The 17979-nt window shown below is 38.7% G+C and overlaps 1 protein-coding gene across 4 annotated transcripts in view; it reads left to right on the top strand.

Moving 5' to 3' along the window:
- lrrk2 (leucine-rich repeat kinase 2) overlaps window positions 1-17979 on the top strand; it is a 137254-nt gene that overhangs the window by 23145 nt on the left and 96130 nt on the right. For 2 of the 4 annotated variants that reach the window (XM_059987538.1, XM_059987539.1), the window contains exons 5-13: window positions 678-812; window positions 3345-3479; window positions 3986-4117; window positions 4240-4359; window positions 6216-6325; window positions 9837-9916; window positions 10035-10141; window positions 10225-10354; window positions 13267-13391. In XM_059987538.1, the coding sequence (XP_059843521.1) occupies window positions 678-812; window positions 3345-3479; window positions 3986-4117; window positions 4240-4359; window positions 6216-6325; window positions 9837-9916; window positions 10035-10141; window positions 10225-10354; window positions 13267-13391 (1074 nt within the window). Of the gene's footprint in view, window positions 1-677; window positions 813-3344; window positions 3480-3985; window positions 4118-4239; window positions 4360-6215; window positions 6326-9836; window positions 9917-10034; window positions 10142-10224; window positions 10355-13266; window positions 13392-16648; window positions 16850-17979 lie in introns of those variants that run through there. The other 2 variants (XM_059987540.1, XM_059987541.1) reach the window with 2 other exon arrangements.

Genomic DNA, 17979 nt, shown 5'->3' with positions numbered 1-17979 from the left:
TCTGTGCCAGAGGCACAGCCACTATTGCTTCCCCCAGGTAGGCTGTGCCCCCCCCCCCCCCAAACAGTACTCAAACAGGAGTACTTATTGTTCAGGAGTGCAGCCACTCTCCCTGACCAGATGAAGGTCATCGAGTTGCGACTCCAGTTCCCAAACGTGGTCCTTTAGGAGCTGCAGCTCGACACACCAGGTGCAGGTATGGCCTTCCAGGAGGCTGGGAGACTCCAGGACCCCCCACATCTGACACCGAGCACAGAACACCGGCCTCTCACGCGTACTTCCTTTCCACAATTAACACAGGCAAACCTACCTTACCTCCTCCCATTACTGCCTAAGTCCACTGAGCCAAAGCGCGTATCATTCTGGGCAGGACCTTTCTTCAGAACACAGAATTCATAGATCTGTGACAAATAATTTTTGCTCGAAATGTGGACACATCTATTAGTGAAGATTTCCTAAACACATTGGATTTTAAAAGGACAAGCATGATTTGAATTAATACAGCAAATCCAAAGTGAATGATTGATGAAGTATCCATTGTTAATAGAACATTATTTTCAAAAGATGTAAATACTTAGCTATTTAGAGTTGCTGTTAAAATTTTTGTTGATGGATGTTGTAATTTGGATTACATGCAAGCATCTGAAAAAAAGTGTTGCTTTGAAATCACATTGCAGATGAAATTTCATTATTGCTTCGAGATGAAGAAATTGATGTTTTCTCTGTGGTTATTGATGGAATGCGCAGATTTCCTAAAAGGTGTGAAGTCCAGATGCATGGATGTCAAGTGTTGTACAGACTCTTAGAAAAAGGTATTACAATTACAAAAGTAGCTTGAAATGGTGTGGCAGGGGTAAATGTTGACATCTGTATTTCTTGATGAGATATTATTTATCAAAATAGATTTCTGAACAATTTTATATTTCAATAATTTTTTTCTGCCTTATGGTTGTTTGGTAAAGAAAGTCAAAATAATTTTTTAATGGATAAAACTGTAAATGCAATAAACTTCATCATCCAGTCCATTCCAGTGATGAAAAACTATTTGCAGTGGATTCTGGTTACTTGAGACACATCAGGACCAATACATTTTGGCCCAATTAAGCAGCTTTCCCTTTTCGCCCAAGTTCCATGGAAATAGTTAAGAAGGTTTTAAAAAAAGATGACAAACTCCCATTTAACTGAGTAATCAATAATGTATTTAAATGAAGTACAGAACAATTTAGAACACAATCAATACTACTATAGTTCTTCAAAACTGTGTATTTGTTCCTAATTGTTATTGATAGAGGAATTCACCCAGTGTACCTGTACTTGTCACTTTCTTTTGATTGACTGTAAATGAACAAAGTTAGTGCAGCCACATTGCAGCATTCAAAATGATTGCTGGTGCTTTTAAATCCTTTGTCTTTCCTAACTTGTTGAAGTAGTGAAATCATTTAATTTTACCTCTTGGCCACTTCTGGCATCTCCAAGCCTGAAAGTTTGAAACTGCAGTCAGCAAAACATTTCTGAATTGCTTATTCATCACCAACTATTAGAGAAAAAAATCATGGCTGTTTGAACACATGCATGCCCAACTGATGCTATTTATAAACTCTTCACTGTAAGTGCATTCTAGATTATTGCAGCCTGCTACATAAATAGTTAATTCTCTTGTCATTTTTGGTTCTCATCATGTAAGAAGTGGGCTCTCAAGTCTCCGCTGACTCTGAGAACATTTACCTCAGTTCTATTTCCCTCTTACTCTACTGTTACCTTTGACCTCTGTTATGCCTATTTAATGCCCTGGTTAAGATTTCTACTGCTCTGCAGTGAGATTTTTTCTATTTTACCAGTTTTCTGCAAAAGCACTGTGTCCTGCTAAATGAGACTGTTTTGGCCTTGGCTAAGACTAAGGAGCCATGCTGGAACATTTGAGAGAGCTGGGTGGGATCAAATTTCTGAAAAACTGTACTCTGGTTTGGGGTCTATTGTTAGGCGATGTGGAGAAGAGCACAAGGGAAGATGCTCGGAGGATCCCACCCGAAGGGGACACCTGATTAGAAGAAGTGCTATGTGCAGATGAATGGTTCAAAGGTGCCAATACTCCTGAGTTAGCCAGTTCATTCAAAATGGTCTTTGAGGGAAGTTCAAACTGAGGCTGATGTCTTTCATGCAGAATGTAGGTTCAGTACATGAGTAATCAAAGCAAAGCATCCTGACTATTTATGTGCACATTGGATTGGTTTAACTGTAATGGGCCCTTTTCTTTTTCTGTTAACTGTTTGTTAAAGTTGAAATATTGGCTAATGTATTACCTTTGTAATTTTATGCTGGTGAATGATCTGTTATTTTCTGGTGAATGATAACTTTGCATTGGGCAGTATTTACAAAGTATTTACTATTTCTCTGTTTGGTTGAACCCAAATCATAGTGACCCTAGATGTAAACTAGCTTCAGTGAGAGGGTTGTATCTATACTCTAAAATATCTTCAATGGAATGTTCTAAGTAGGTTTTAATGTATCCCATGGTTTTGTTTCTTTAACAAATGTAGTTTTACCAGGCTATCTTTAACCGTTTGTTCAAGACTTCAATGAATTGTGAAATTGAAGCTGAACACGCTTTGAACTGTTCTATTTCATCATGTGACTTAGGACAGCCCTTTCAGCTTTTCCATTGAAATATGCTCCAAAGATCCCAACTACCTAGACCAAGCTGTAAAAATTTCACATCCATATTTATAGAATGTTTTTATAAAATTAACCTTCTTTGCTGTTTTATATAGTTTCTTTCCCAGTACTATTTAGGATTGTTGAAATATTCCATTGTTATTCCCTATAAATCTTACAACTTCCTAATATTTTCTGTCAAAATTTTTCTATCTCATTCATTCCCAATTTTTCTGTTGCTTCAAGAAAAAAATATAACAGCATAATAAATCTTGTACATTTCCTTGACTATAACACAATGGATTAGTTGGCTTTAGTACATTGGATCTGTTTTGCAATCCACCAAGTCTGCAACATCCCTGTTTTATATTGCCTAGGATATTAATTACCCTTTCTGTTTTATCAGGCAAGTCTGTTTTAATGCTGCTGTATCATAATCGCACTGCTTGTGCCTGCAAACCTATCAGACTCATCTAAGATGATCAACATAGCAATGCAGCTTAAGTCTGTCTTTCATCTGCATCATATCCCTTGTATTTCTGATTAATTTTTTATCAAATATGGGTTGTCTCTCGCACCCTTCATTGCATTTTGTAGCTTCTTTCCTACCTCCCCTGACCTCCCCCTATTCTCCTGCCAATTATTTCCATTCTTGCCAAATGAGTGTTGAAATATTTGGTACTGATTTTAAGTTTCAGATGAGCAGGTCCTTGAATTTGTGGAAGCTGAAGATCACCTTGTTATTCTTCAAGCCATTAAAAACTTTATGGAACATGAGGGTACAGTACTTTATGCTCTGAGAACTCTCCTTCCTTTGGCTGGTTCACGTAAGTCTTCTCATTTAATAATCTCTTGTCAGATCTTTATCGAGTTATTTGAAATTATAATTTTGCTTAATAGTTGTGTGGTGAGCTACATATACCTGTCTGGACACGCCCCCCCCCCGCTGACTGCTCCTGTGGCTCCTCCCACGGACCCCGGTATAAAGGCGATTGGAGACACAGCTCCGGCCTCAGTCTCCAGGATGTAGTGTGGTGGTCATTTGCTGCTTGTTCTTTCTTCCAGCCAATAAAAGCCTATATCTCGCCTCACGTCTCCGAGAGTTATTGATGGTGCATCAAATTGCTAAATTGCTATCCATTAGTTGACTTATAATAGTTGGCTGATAAAGGAAATGAAAATGGTAACTGGTATTGAATCTGTCAATGTTTATTAGGTGTGACAGTATGGACATAAGACATCTGTGAACTTGGTGATGAATGTTGAAGTAAATATTGCAAGGGGGCTGTAAATTAGTGCTTTTTTACTATTGAACATAAATTCTTATTTTCAGAAAATAATGTAGAAATCTTGATGTCTGGACATGAAAAATGTTACAGTCTGGTGATGGATGTAATGAAAAGATTTCCCGACAGTGAAGCAATTCATGAAGTTGGTTGCTGTTTATTTCAGAGGTTTGCATTTGGTGAGTTTGATTTCCTAATCAACATTGAATTGCAATTTTAATAAAAGCTAGGCAGTTGAAGAGTACTTTTTCCGAAGAGAAAGTGAGCCATTAATAAAACAAATTTGTATTTTGTTTTTCAGATAATTTTTACAGCATTTTGGTTCTCAATGGAGTACATGAAATCATCATTGAAGCAGTTATGAAATATCCACACAATTGTAATTTACAAGCTGCAGCTTTGAGCAGTATAGCTCTTTTAAGTAAGAAACATTCAAAAATGTTAGTAAAATAAATTAGTTGAAATTTGTTCAAATATGGAGCACAACTTCATAACTTGCATGTTCTTTTCATCATTCTTCAGAAATCACCTAATGGAAAGGGCCCAATAGTTGCAGAATTTTAGAGAGCATGTGAATATGCTTCCTATTTCATTTTTTTCATAGCTTCTATTTTCCCATCAAGAACCATTACCTTTCCACTTAGTGCTTTACTAAAGTAGAAAGAACGTAAATGGGAATTCAGCAGAGAAAAAGGACCTTTCCTCTTCATGGAAATTTAAACTGAAGCTTTACTGTGAGTTGAGATCTGTAGAATTTCTTAAATAAGTGACATGAGATTATATAATTTTAAATTGACTCCAAATTAATAATTTAAGCATTATTGGCATGGCTGGACTTAGCAGGCAAAAAAAGAATTTAAGAATCCTCTATGAAATATTTACCAACTATTTTGTAGAAATCTTGATGAATCTATGTATTATTTTTAATATCTTGGTTACTTTCCTGCACAAATTATCATGTCTGCTCCAAGGTAATGAATTTGCACAATTTGACTTCAACTTAGCTGGCCAAGTGGTTAAGGCTTTGGGCTGGCGAATTGAAGGTCTTTAGTTTGAGCCTCAGCCGTGGCAGCGTGTGCGTCCTTGAGCAAGGCATTTAACCACACACTGCTCCTGCACGTTTATAGCCCAGTGGCGGCGATTGGTGCAGTATGGACAAGACAAGATATTGTAGACAAAACTTTGTGGGTTTGAATTTTGCTCCAGAAAATAAAGCAGAAGTTTTGTAGATGACACTAACCCAACATAAAACCAAAATGTTGTGTTTGGCCAATGCAAATCAGCATTGCGAGTATATGATCGTTGCCCCTTACTGTTTGTGGGAACTAGTGATGTGTAAATTGTATCATGCTCTTCTTGGGTCATATCAGTGATTCCACTTCAAAAACACTTCACTACATACAAACATACAAGATTCTGCAAATGTTTAAATCTTGAGCAACACACAAAAAGTGCTGGAGGAACTCAGCAAGTCAGGCAGCTCCTATGGAGAGAAATAAACAATCAGCTTTAGCCTCAGTTTTGCTGAGTTGGACAAGATCTTCAACTTCACCTCTCAGATTGCACGTTGTCCAATTTTACTTGCACCATATCTTGTGTCTGCTCTTGCTGGTTTGTAACTTCCTTGGATATAAAGTGACATGTCTCTGTGGAGCATATGAGGTTGTGCAAGTTGGTTGGTTCAGAACATGACAGGAAAAGAATAAGTCCTTCAAGCTTACAACTCTGTGTCATACATCTAAAAAAACCTGAAATAGACAATGTAAAAAGATTCATCAAAATATTTAAAGATACTTTAAACAGAAAGAACAACTAATATATACTTTTTTCTTAAATGTAGTGCTTTGTCCTTACCTTTTTGCTTTCCGATATTATTGCCATTCAAACAGTTTAACAGGTATATACATGTGTACAATATTGAATCAGAGAAGAGATTCCCTAACATGAAGGCTGGTGGATTCTAGCAAATTCCTGTAATATTATTAGATTATGCATATTCATGTTACAAAGAGCAAGCAAAGTTCAGATAAATATTAGGTTATTTGAATTTGTCCAGGAGTCCTGAGATTTGCTCGTGAAAACATCTGCAAATTCTAAACCATTATGCATGAAGGCTCTTCTTTTCATATACAGTGCTTTTGCTGCTTAAGCATCAGAAAGTAAACATGAGATGCCAATTTCTGGGTTAATTTGAACAACAAATCATTTGCTGTTATTACAATATCCCTTTTGACCAGAATACTATATGTTCTGTTACTTCATTGTCTGCTTCTAAAGCTGAAACAATAATCGCAAATAAAGATCTTGGTGAGCAAAAGGATGATCTCTGCTGGCTGGAGGAATGCTCTAAGGCTTTGGAGTTATACAAGGGAAACGCTAAGGTCCAGGTGAGGGATGTTACAATTTCTCTATTTAATGTTTTTTTTATTCTGAATTTTCTTCATGAAGTATTTAGCTACCATCAGGAAGCATAAGAGTAATATCTTGCTGTAATTTATATCAAGTAATAGGAGTTTTTTTTCCAAATGTGTAAAATTGACTTGAAGTCAGACTAGAGGGAGACCCTTTTGCCCAACATGTATTTGCTGACCATCATGCCTATCATTACTAATTCTACTTGCCTGCAATAATCCTATTTCACTCTGTGCCCTTTTCATTCAAGTAATTATCCAGACACCACTTAAGATATTGTTATTGTTCTTGCTTTTATCACCTACTTGTTCTGGAAACAGACTACTTTTTGTGTATTAAAAGTAAATGATCTCCTGGATCTCTTGCCTAAGTTTATGCTCTCATTATTTACACTAATATTTTATGTGCGATCTTGTTGAAAGCTCTTAGAAAGTACAAATATGCCATTCCTAATGATTCATTTAACTTTTGACATAAATTCCAGGTAACTTGTTGAATCATCGAGTCAGAGGGCACTACAGCACAGAAACAGGCTCTTCAGCACATCTAACCAAACTGTAATTCTGTCTTGTACCATCGACCTGCACCTAGACCATAGGTCTCCTTATCCCTCTAATCCTTATACTTATCTAAATTTCTCTTGAACGTTGCAATTGAACCCACATCTTTTGCTGACAGCTTGTTTTATACTTCCATCAGCCCTTGAATGAAGAAGTTTCCCAGGCAACAGCAGCATTTGGATGAAGAAAGCATCATCGGAAGATAGAGTCATAAAGAGAGCTTTTGATACATTGGCCTTCATAAATCAAAGTACTGAGTACAGGATTTGAGATGTTTTGTGTTGAGACTTGTTGTTGAAGTATGAGACATTGGTGAGGCATAATTTGGAGTATTGTGTGCAGTTCCGGTTTCCTACTTGCAGGAAAGGTAGCAATATGATTCAAAGAATGCAGAGAAAATTACAATGATGTTGCTGGGGTTTGAGGACCTGTTATATGTTTGGATGTTAGGAATTTCGTCCCTGAGGCATATGAGAATGAGGGGATACTTGATAGAGGTATACAAAAATATGTGGGATATAGATATGTTAAATGCAAGCAGGCTTTCTCCACTGAGGTTGGATGGGACTAGAGCTAGGGGTCTCATGTTCAAGGTGAATGCTTAACAGGAACCTGAGGAGAAATGTTTTCACTCAAAGGGTGGTGTGAATGTGGAATGAGTTGCCAGCAAAAGTGATGGATACAATTTTTATTTCAACATTTAGGGGAAATTGGCATAAATACATGAATGGAAGGGGTGTTCAGGGCTATGTTCATTCCAGGTGCAGGTCGAGGCGACCAGGCAGAATACAGTATGGCATGGATTAGATGGGCTGAAGGGCCTGTTTCTGTGCTTCAGTGTTCTATGACTTTATGGACAAGAGGTCAAGAGCAGCAGCTTTGAGGGCATGCCTTTGGAACAGTTCACAAGGATTAGTGTGAAAGATGGGCACAGATGAAGCTGGCTCCATGGTTGATGAGAGACTAAGAGGAAGTAGAAACTACTGTCAAAGTCAATGAAAAATGATGTATAGGATATGACTGGGTGAATTTTCTGACTGATGTTATTTTACTTTGAAACAGTTGCAAGTATTATTTACTCCAGGTGAAGTTCACGTTTAATTGCCATTCAACCACACATGAATACCCAGGAAAACAGCCAAATGAAACAGCATTACCCTGGGGCCAAGGTGCAAAATACAGTGCCAACTGTCATACATAGCAGTCAAACATAGTCACACAAACAAAATATAGTCCAAATCCTGGTGTGCTGTTGAACACAATACATCTTCCCTTTTGCTGAGTGCACAGACTCTGTGTGTACACTGTGCCACACCATCTCCAGCACTCTGATGGAGCTCACTGACTCCAACACCTCTCTTACTGGTGGCTGCAAGTAAGCAACACCTTGGCTTGAGGCCTAGTCCTTGCTATAACCGAGGCCACACAGCTCCCCCGTCACCCACCCCTGATGTTCGCCAGTAAACCAGTGAGTCGGACTTGCAGCATTTCACACTAACAATGTCCAACAAGGTATTGTGATTACAAGAAAAGCAACTGAGATGATCACTCGCTGTTAGACTGCACACCTCCTTCACACACCCACTCCGTCTATCTGATGCAAGCAGTAGCACGATACACACCAAATACAGCTCCTTCGGTTTCTCTGCAACTCACTGATGGGTTAGACCTACATTACTTTAAGTTCTTAATGTCCAACAGTGTCTTGTGATTGCAAAAAATATGTTTAAAAAAAGGCAATAACATCTTTGGACCATAGAAGCTGTTGAGTTCAGGTGCACTGCCATCTTACCGGAGATGAAATAATTTTTTTGGTCACATCAACCAGGAAAATGGAACCCTGTGCAATCCAGTTTGTATACATAACATTCACCAGTTATATACATCTCAAAGAGGAAGAAGTATTCTATAGGAAAGAACAAACTGAATAAGTATTTAGCATCAGTCTTCACTGTGGAAGACATTAGCAGTATGGTGAAGTTCCAGGTATCAGGAGGCATGAAATGTGTGAAATTACTGTAACTGGAGAGGAAGGTTCTTGGGAAACTGAAAGGTCTGAAGGTAGATAGGTCACCTGGATCAGATGGTTTACACCCCAGAGTTCTGAAAAAGGTGGCTGAAGAGTTCATGCAGGCATTAGTAATGATCTTTCAAGAATCACCAAATTGCAAATGTCATTCCATTCTTCAAGAAAGGTGAGAGGCAAAAGAGATGAAACTATAGGCCAGTTAGTATGACCTCAGTGGCTGGGAAGATGCTGGAGTTGATTATTAAAGTGAGGTCTCAGGGCACATGATAAAATAGGGCATAGTATGGTTTCCTCAAGTGAAAATGTTGCCTGACAAATCTGTTGGAATTCTTTGAAGAAATAACAAGCGGGATAGACAAAGGAGAGTGAATCTGTGGAATTCTTTGCCACGAGCAGCTGTGGAGGCCAAGTCTTTATGTATATTTAAGGCAGAGGTTGACAGATTCTTGATTGGACAGGGAATTAAGGGATACAGGGAGAAGGCAGGAGATGGGAGCTGAGAGGAAAATTGGGTCAGCTGTGATGAAATCGCTGAGCAGACTTGATGTGTCAGATGGCTTAACTCTGCTTCTGTATCTTATGGTTTTAGGCTTAATCTAGATTTTCTCAATGCAACAGAGATTTCTGTTTTTCCAACTTGTGTTTTTTTCCTCCTTTGCATTGTATATACCAGAAAATGTTCAAGTTCAATTTTGAATGTGACTATAAGTTTTGCTTCAGTGAAAATGTTAAAGCAGCTGAAGGTGGTGGTTCGCGAAGGAAGTAAATAGTCATTGACAGCTTTTGTTAATGGGAGGGATGACTTAATCCTAACTTGTTCAAGTTGCAAGGTGCTATTACTACAAGACAGGTTGATCGGTACAAGTGTGATCAATTTTTGCAACACATTTCTTTCAGGAAGCAGCTTGTTGGGCTCTGAACAATTTACTCGTGTATCAGAATAATCTTCACACAAAGATTGGAGATGAAGAAGCATGGTAATGCCTTTTGTTGTTTTAAAAGTGCTCTGCTCTGGCCTCATTGTTTTTATGATAGGAGTATTTGAAAATTTAAATGGTTTTTATATATTTTGATTTATTCAATTTTATATTGTAGCTATCCAATTCATCGGCAGGTGATGGCAGCCATGTTACTACATTCTGCATCAAAGGAAGTGTTTCAGGCAGCTGCAAGTACTCTGGCAACTTTGGCAGACCAAAGCAGTAAGTTGAAAATGGGAGAATGCATTCTAACTAAATAATAACTCATTTTCTTTGAATAATGTTTTGTTTTCTTTTGTTAATAGTACAAATAAGGAAACTCCTGTTGGGAAAAGGGATACATATCAACATTTTAGAACAAATGAAAAATGGTTTAGACTCGAGTCATATCTTGGAGAGTGCCTGCAAGTTACTTAATAAGCTTTATCTTGAGAGGTAAATATTTTTGTTTTTTGCTTGGAAGCATAGGTTATAAATGGAAGGCAAAGGCTATAAATTCTCATCCATTGTGTATAATACATGAACTGAACTGATCGCTTAACTTTCAGTTGTCTTTTTCTGAGCTAGTAGGCAAAGCAGAAAAAATTGCTCTTTACTATTGAATTTCTAATTCTGGACTCTACTGTATTTGATTGTTCCTCTGTCTTTGCTACTTTTATCAGAGTGTTGACTTCCACTGCAAATCTTTATTATATAACTGTTTTGAAAGTAATAAATAACTAATTTTTGAACTGTACATACTCTAACATTTCATCTCTGAATTGCGCAACCAGAAAAGAAATATTAGATTTATAGTGAACTTCTCTTATTGACACATTATGATTTAATTAGTCATTTGCTAATTTACTCAGTATTCATTTACTGCTATTCGATACTGTGATTTTTAACTAGACCATAATAAGGCAAAGGAACAAAATTCATCCATCCAGCCTATCGAGTCTGCTTTCCATGGTTGATTTATTATTCTCTTTCAATTCCATTCTCCTGTCTTCTTCCTAAACCTTTGACACCCTTACTAATCACGAGCCTATTTAAAGACTCGGGCACAAATAAATAGCTATGTTGCTTAAGACTTTTGCACAGTACTGTATTTGTCAGCATGGATTGGAGAGTGAGTTTTTTTAAACTATTTATTAAATTTTAGAAAATTACAAATAAATGTGAAGATAAAATAGTGAGAAAAATAATATTACCCCTCCCCCCTCCCCTTAACCCTACCCCCTTAACCCTTATCTAAAGAAAGAAAAAAAAAGAAAGAATGTTTGCCTGGATATCGGAGGATCCCCATATGCTCCTTGCAACTCCTCTCGATTTTGAATTAAATAAAGCTGCAATGACATTTCCAACCCAATCCCTCTTTAATTTCTTATGTTCTGTTTCTGTTAAATGTGTTTCTTGTAAAAAAGCTATATCTCCTTTCATTTTCTTAATATATGTTAAAACTCTTGACCCTACGTCATCACGTGACACTCCAAGAGTGAGTTTGTAAATCTGGTGGAGCAAAGGATGTTGGAAATGCCAAGGGTGGAGCGCTGAGGGAGGGGTGTGAGACAGGTGACAGAGGAGGAGTCCTGGGGGCAGTGGGTGGTGAGGTTGCAGACACACCCAGCCTTGAGACACCAGGAAAGGCCATTTGATTCCAAACAATTGGTTTATTGATCATTACAGAATGTCTCACTGGTACTGCCCACTCCCTCCCCGCTCTCTTTCCCCTTTTTCCAACCATGATTCCCCTCTCCCTGCCCTTTATCCTATGAATGTACACTAATGTGGGAGATGTGCAGCATCTCTTCTGCCTATTTTCAGTATCAGGTTTATCATCACTCACATGTGTCATGAAATTTATTTATTTTTTGCAGCATAAAATTACTACAGTATTATGCAAAAGTCATATGCAGGCTAGCTATATGTATGTGCTGAAGTATTTTGCACAGTAATGTTTGTGGCAGTAAATTCTGCAGATTTATCAGCATTATCTCAGTGCTTAACGAAGGAAGATGTATCCTTTTAGCAACAGTATTTTTACATTTACTATTAATTATGTAATTGAAATGGATCTCATGAACTGCCTAACTTAGAATTCTCAAGTAATGTATAATCTGTATTTTTTTTTTTACAGTTTTTAGGATATTTGCAAGCACAACTGCAAAAGTGGATTCCTTAATATCAGAAAATCTCCTAAAGGTTGTTATAGCTGGGGTTAGTTATGCGGACAAACTCCGGCTATCTGTTCAATGCTCCCAATGGCATGCACCTCAGCTAGCCTCTGATGAGTCTAGCTCCTGGCCTTCACGTGTGGCTCAGCTACTAAGTCCAGTGGAAGCATTTGTACTGACAGGAGAAGGGGCAAAAGCAGGTTACTGGTGCCTTAAAACTGGTTGATTAGGGCAGATGGAGCTTGTCAGCCATGGTTGGCTGCTCATCTAGGAGAAGGAAAACTCTGATCTCAAACTTCTGGTGCCTTGAAGCTATACCCACTCATGGGGAAGGCTTCAGGAGTAAACCCTGAGGGAAAAATCCAGAGCAGGAGTCCCTAAGACATTCCTACACTGAGTTCAGTGCTGACAGGCAACTCCTGCGATGCTGCTGGTACCAAACTGTATTGGTCTCTGCCGTTCCTTTAGGTTCATCAGATGTGTGGAGAGGGGCAGCTTGCTACATGGGCAACAGCTTGCTCTCCATATCATACTGGCCAGGCTTACATATCTAGTCAGCAAGAACGCAATACCCATGGTCAATTCTGACTGCCAGAGCCCCTCACTCACTCACATCCTAAGGGAAACTAGCTGCAATGTAGTTTCTGAATGTTAATTACCTTTTTAAATCAGAAAACTGCCAAAGTCATTTGCATTCAATTCTGACCTGAAGAGAGAAAATTAAATCCAATAATATATTATAAACAAAAGAGATTCTTCAGATGCTGAAAACTTAGAGCAACACAGACAAAATCCTAGAGGCAGCATCTGCAGAGGGGAATAAACAATCGTAGTTTCAGGCCAGTCCTGATGAATGCTCTTGCCCCTAAAATGTTGACTGTTTATTTCCTTCCATAGGTGCTGCCAGCCTTGCTGAGTTGCTCCAGCATTTTGTGTGTGTTAGTCCAATCATACATTGTTATGTTTTGAATTCTAATTAGATTCCAAATAATGAAACAACCCCTGTGCCATCTCTGCAGACTTTTTGATAAACTATATTCTCTATTATCATGAAAAATATAGTGTATGTAGATATGATTTTATTTTGTTTTGTAAATCTTTGAGGTAAAAGTGAAATTCTACAAATGTTTACATTTTGATTTTATTTTATGCTATAGATTACTGAGCTATAATTATTTAATGTCTTTTCAGCAATCTGAATCTAGATGTCAGGACTTTAACCTTAAGTAGGACAGTAAACACTTTGAAGAATCATGCAAACATTTGTTCGCTACATCTTGAGGCCCTTCAGGTTATATCACATATAACTTGCCCTGGTAAGTAGGAAATACCAACTACCACACACAAAATGCTGGTGGAACACAGCAGGCCAGGCAGCATCTATAGGAAGAAACACTGTCGACGTTTTGGGCCGAGACCCTTCGTCAGGTCTCGGCCCGAAACGTTGACAGTGCTGCTTCCTATAGATGCTGCCTGGCCTGCTGTGTTCCACCAGCATTTTGTGTGTGTTGTTTGAATTTCCAGCTTGTGTAGATTTCCTCGTGTTTGCTTAAGAAATACCAGCTGTTAGATTGGCATGTACAGTTGTTATTTTCTTGTAGTTTAACTTTCTATGCTTGTTTCAGTTTTTTATGTAATCACTTAAATATGTACATGTAATTTTTCAGTGAATTTTCCAGTAACTATAGTATAATTACATCTATATTTCTCTAGAAACTACATAGTTTTCAGTCGCAGGTATCGTGCTGCTTAAAAACCTATAAAATATCCAGATTTATAGGTTTCATAGTTTCATCCAGGCCAGCTTGAACAATTACCACAAACGTATCGCCTGTGCAACCAGACGAGTCGACACACTAGATCACTGTAACATCATCATCAAGAAAGCTTGCAGTGCTGTCCCATGGCCACACTTCGGGAAGTCTAATCATCTGGCTTCTACTCCCAGCATACAAGCGGAGACTACAGCACCAGTGGTGAGGACCAAAAAGGTATGGTCAAAGGAGGCAAAGGAGTGCTTACAGGATTGCTTTGAGTCAGTGGACTGGGCAATATTCAAAGATTTTTCTCAGATCTGAATGAATATGCCAGTTGTCATTGACTTCATCAAGACCTCTGTGGATGACTGTCTGTCTTCGAGAACATACTGGATACACTCAAACAAAAGCCATGGATGGACCAGGAGATTCATCATTTGCTGAGGGCTAGATCTGTAGGATTTAAGGCCAATGATCCAGAACTACACATGAACTCCTGGTATGAACTATGGAAGGGTATTTTAAGAGCAAAAAAAACAATTCCAATTGAAGTTAGAGATAAAAATGGATATACGTCAGCTCTGACAGGGTTTGCAGGACATTACTTTCTACAAGGCGAAATCTAACACCATGAATGGCTGTGATGTATCCCTCCCAGATGAACTCAATGCCTTTTTATGCACACTTTGAAATTCAGAGAGAGAAAGTGACATCTCTGCAAATCAATGCAGCATCTGTTGACCCTATGTTTTCTTGCCAACGTCTAAATACCTTTCAAGCGAATGAAGTTGTCAGTGTTACGTACCCTGTAACTGGGTGTCTAACCAGCAGAGAAAGAAGAATTTGTTGGGAGTATGGTGGTACTATACTAAAGGTGTTTATTAATAAAAATAAGCAAAACCATATCAATAATGCAAATATACATATAAAACCAGTTAGCGGTAATAAACCTAAAAGTGTAGGAATAATAATAATCAATAATAAACAAGCTCTATCGATGTCTAGGGGTAAATAAATTGTCATAGAAAAGTATAAAGTTCAGTTCATGAGTGCTGATGTAGTTATAGTTGTTGTATTGTAATCATTGGAGAGAGAGTGAGAGAGAGAGAGAGAGAGCAAGATGTAACAGCTACAGTCAGGCAAACCTTTCTTTGCTTTCTTAATCCGTCATAACGGTGTGGTCATTCAGTTATGACCTCTCCGTCCTTCTGCTAGACCATTCTTCTGTGGTGGACTCATCACTCTGGCATGATTGGACACACACACAAGTCCCCACCGGCCCTGCTTTTACACTGATAGCCTTAATGACCGACCTCCTGGTTTGGTCTTCGAAGCCCCCACCTTTCTTGTGTGTTCCAACACTCAATCAGTGTCCACTGGCGTGTCTGGAGGGTGTCTCTCCAGACCTGTCTTTTATCCCTACTCACGGGGACTCAGTTATCCATCACTCCTGAATAACTGTGTCCATCAAATAAGGCCACTCCTTCAGTCCACTGAGGAATGTTTATGAGCAAACTATTGTCCTTGCAGTGAAACAGTAAATAATTCAAAAAAGGAGTCACAATACGTTTAATCAGCAATTTCCCCGTCTCTCTTATCTGTCGCCGATGTTCTTGCTTGTTTTTCTGTCTCTCTTTCTCATGGTCAGCATAGCAACAGTAATAGTTCGTGTTTCTCGGGGGGGATGGTTAACTCTGTACCCCATTGTCCATCAGGTCTATTCATCACTCATAACATCAGAACCAGATAATGTACCTGGTAAGGCACTAAAAACCTGGCCAAGCAACTGGTGGAGTATTCAAGGACATCTTAAATCTCTCACTGTTGCAGTCAGAGGTTATCACCTGCTTCAAAAAGTCAACGATCATACCAGTGCTCAAGGCAAGCAGGATGAACTTCCTCAATGACCATCACTCACATCTGCTGTGATTAAGAGCTTTGAGAGGTCCATCATGGCCAGAGTCAACTCCTGTCTAAGCAAGGATGTGGACCTGCTGCACTTTGCCTTACAGTGCAATAGGTCTACAACAGATGCATTCTCCCTGTCTCTCCAGTCAGCCTTGATCATTTAGATAATAGCAATATCTATGTCAAGCTATTGTTTATTGATTACAGCTCAACATTTAACATAATCGTACCCTCAGTACTAATTAAAATGCTCCAAAACCTGGGCTCAGGTACCTCCCTCTGCGACTAGATCCTTGATTTGTTTATTGGGAGACCACAGAAAGTGCTAATTGGAAATAACATCATCCTCCTCACTGACAATTAACACTGGGCCACCTCAAGGATGTGTATTTACCCTACTGCTCTGCTCTTTCTATACGCATGATTGTGTGGGATAGTCACAACTGAAACACCATCTATAAATTTGCCAATGACACAACTATTGTTGGTAGAATTTCAGGTGGTGATGAAGAGGCATACAAGAGTGAGATAGATTAGCTGGTTGATTGGTGTCACAACACAATCTTGCACTCAGTGTCAGTAAGACCAAGGAATTGATCACGGACTTCAGGAAGAGAAAGTCAAGGGAACACACACCAGTCCTCATCAAGGGATTGGCAATGAAAAGGGTGAGCAGTTTCAAGTTCCTTGCTGTTAACATCTCTGAAGATCTATCCTAGGCCTAATATATTGATGCAAATACAGAGAAGGCACAACAGCAGCAATATTTCATTAGGATTTTGAGGAGACTTGGTATGCCACCGACAACTCTCACAAATTTCTACAAGATGTACTGTTGAGAGCATTCTAACTGATGCATCATCATCTGATATAGAGGGTCCATTGCAGAGGATTGTGAAAAAATCTGCAAGAAGTTGTAAACTCAGACAGCTTGATCATGAGCACAGCATTGAGGACGTCTTCAAAAGATGGCATTCATCATAAAGGGCTTCCATTATCCTGGGCTACCATCAAGGAAGAGGTATGGGAACTTGAAGACAAACACTCAATGTTTCAGGAACAGTTTGCTGCCCTCTGCCATCAGATTTTTGAATGGACAATGAACCTATGTATGTATACAACCTTACCTTTTTTTGCTCTTTTTTGCATTACTTATTTAATTTTATTTTTATGTACATTTCTTACTGGAATTTATACATTTTTATTACGTATTGCAATATACTGCTGGCACAAAACAACAAATTTCATGACATATACCAGTGATATTAAACCTGATTCTGATAATTGTTATCACTGGAATTTTTGTTATCTCTAGCCTGAGTATGAAATGACCACAATCGTTTTTTCCTTTGGCTTTTCTTAGCTTTAAGATCATAAGATGTAGGACCAGAATTAGGCAATTTGTCCTCTCAAGTCTGCTCCACCATTTTGTCAATGCTGATCCATTTTCCCTCTCAGCCCCAATCTCCTGCCTTCTCTCCATATCTCCTCATGTCCTGACCAATCAAGAATGTATCAACCTCTGTCTTAAATATATATAAAGACATGGTCTCCACAGGTGCTTGTGGCAATGAATTCCACCGATTCACCACTATCTGCCTAAAAAAAAATTTCCTCCTTGTCTCCATTCTACAAGGATGCTCCTCTGTTCTGAGGCTGTGTCCTCTGGTCTCAGACTCTCCCACCATAGGAAACATACTCTCCACATCCACTCTTTTGAGACTTTTCAACATTCGATAGCTTTCAATTAGGTCACTGCTGATCTTCTAAATTCTAGTGGATACAGGCCCAGAGCTATCAAACAGTATTCATATAACAAGCCTGCAATCCTGGAATAATTTTTGTGAACCTCCTTTGAATCCTACCAGTGTCAGCCCATCCTTTCTAAGATAAGGGGCCCAAAACTGCTCACAATGCTCCCAAGTGAGGCCTCGCCAGTGCTTTAGAAAGCCTCGGCATTACATCTTTGCTTTTATATATTAGTCCTCTCGAAATTAATGTTAACATTGTATTTGCCTTCCTCACCACCAAATCAACCTGCAAATTAATCTTTAGGCAATCCTACACAAGGACTCCTGAGTCCCTTTGCACCTTAGGTTTTTGAACTTTCTATCTGTTTAGAAAATAGCCTATGACTTTATTTCATCTACCAAAGTACATGACCGTACACTTTCTGACACTGTATTCCATCTGCCACTTCTTTGCCTGTTCTCCTAATCTATCTAAATCCTGCTGTAAC

The sequence above is a fragment of the Hypanus sabinus genome, chromosome 13 (assembly GCF_030144855.1).
Source record: "Hypanus sabinus isolate sHypSab1 chromosome 13, sHypSab1.hap1, whole genome shotgun sequence".
NCBI classification, from domain to species: domain Eukaryota; kingdom Metazoa; phylum Chordata; class Chondrichthyes; order Myliobatiformes; family Dasyatidae; genus Hypanus; species Hypanus sabinus.
Note: the sequence above shows the minus strand (reverse complement) of the source record. Positions and strands in the feature narration are given on the sequence as shown.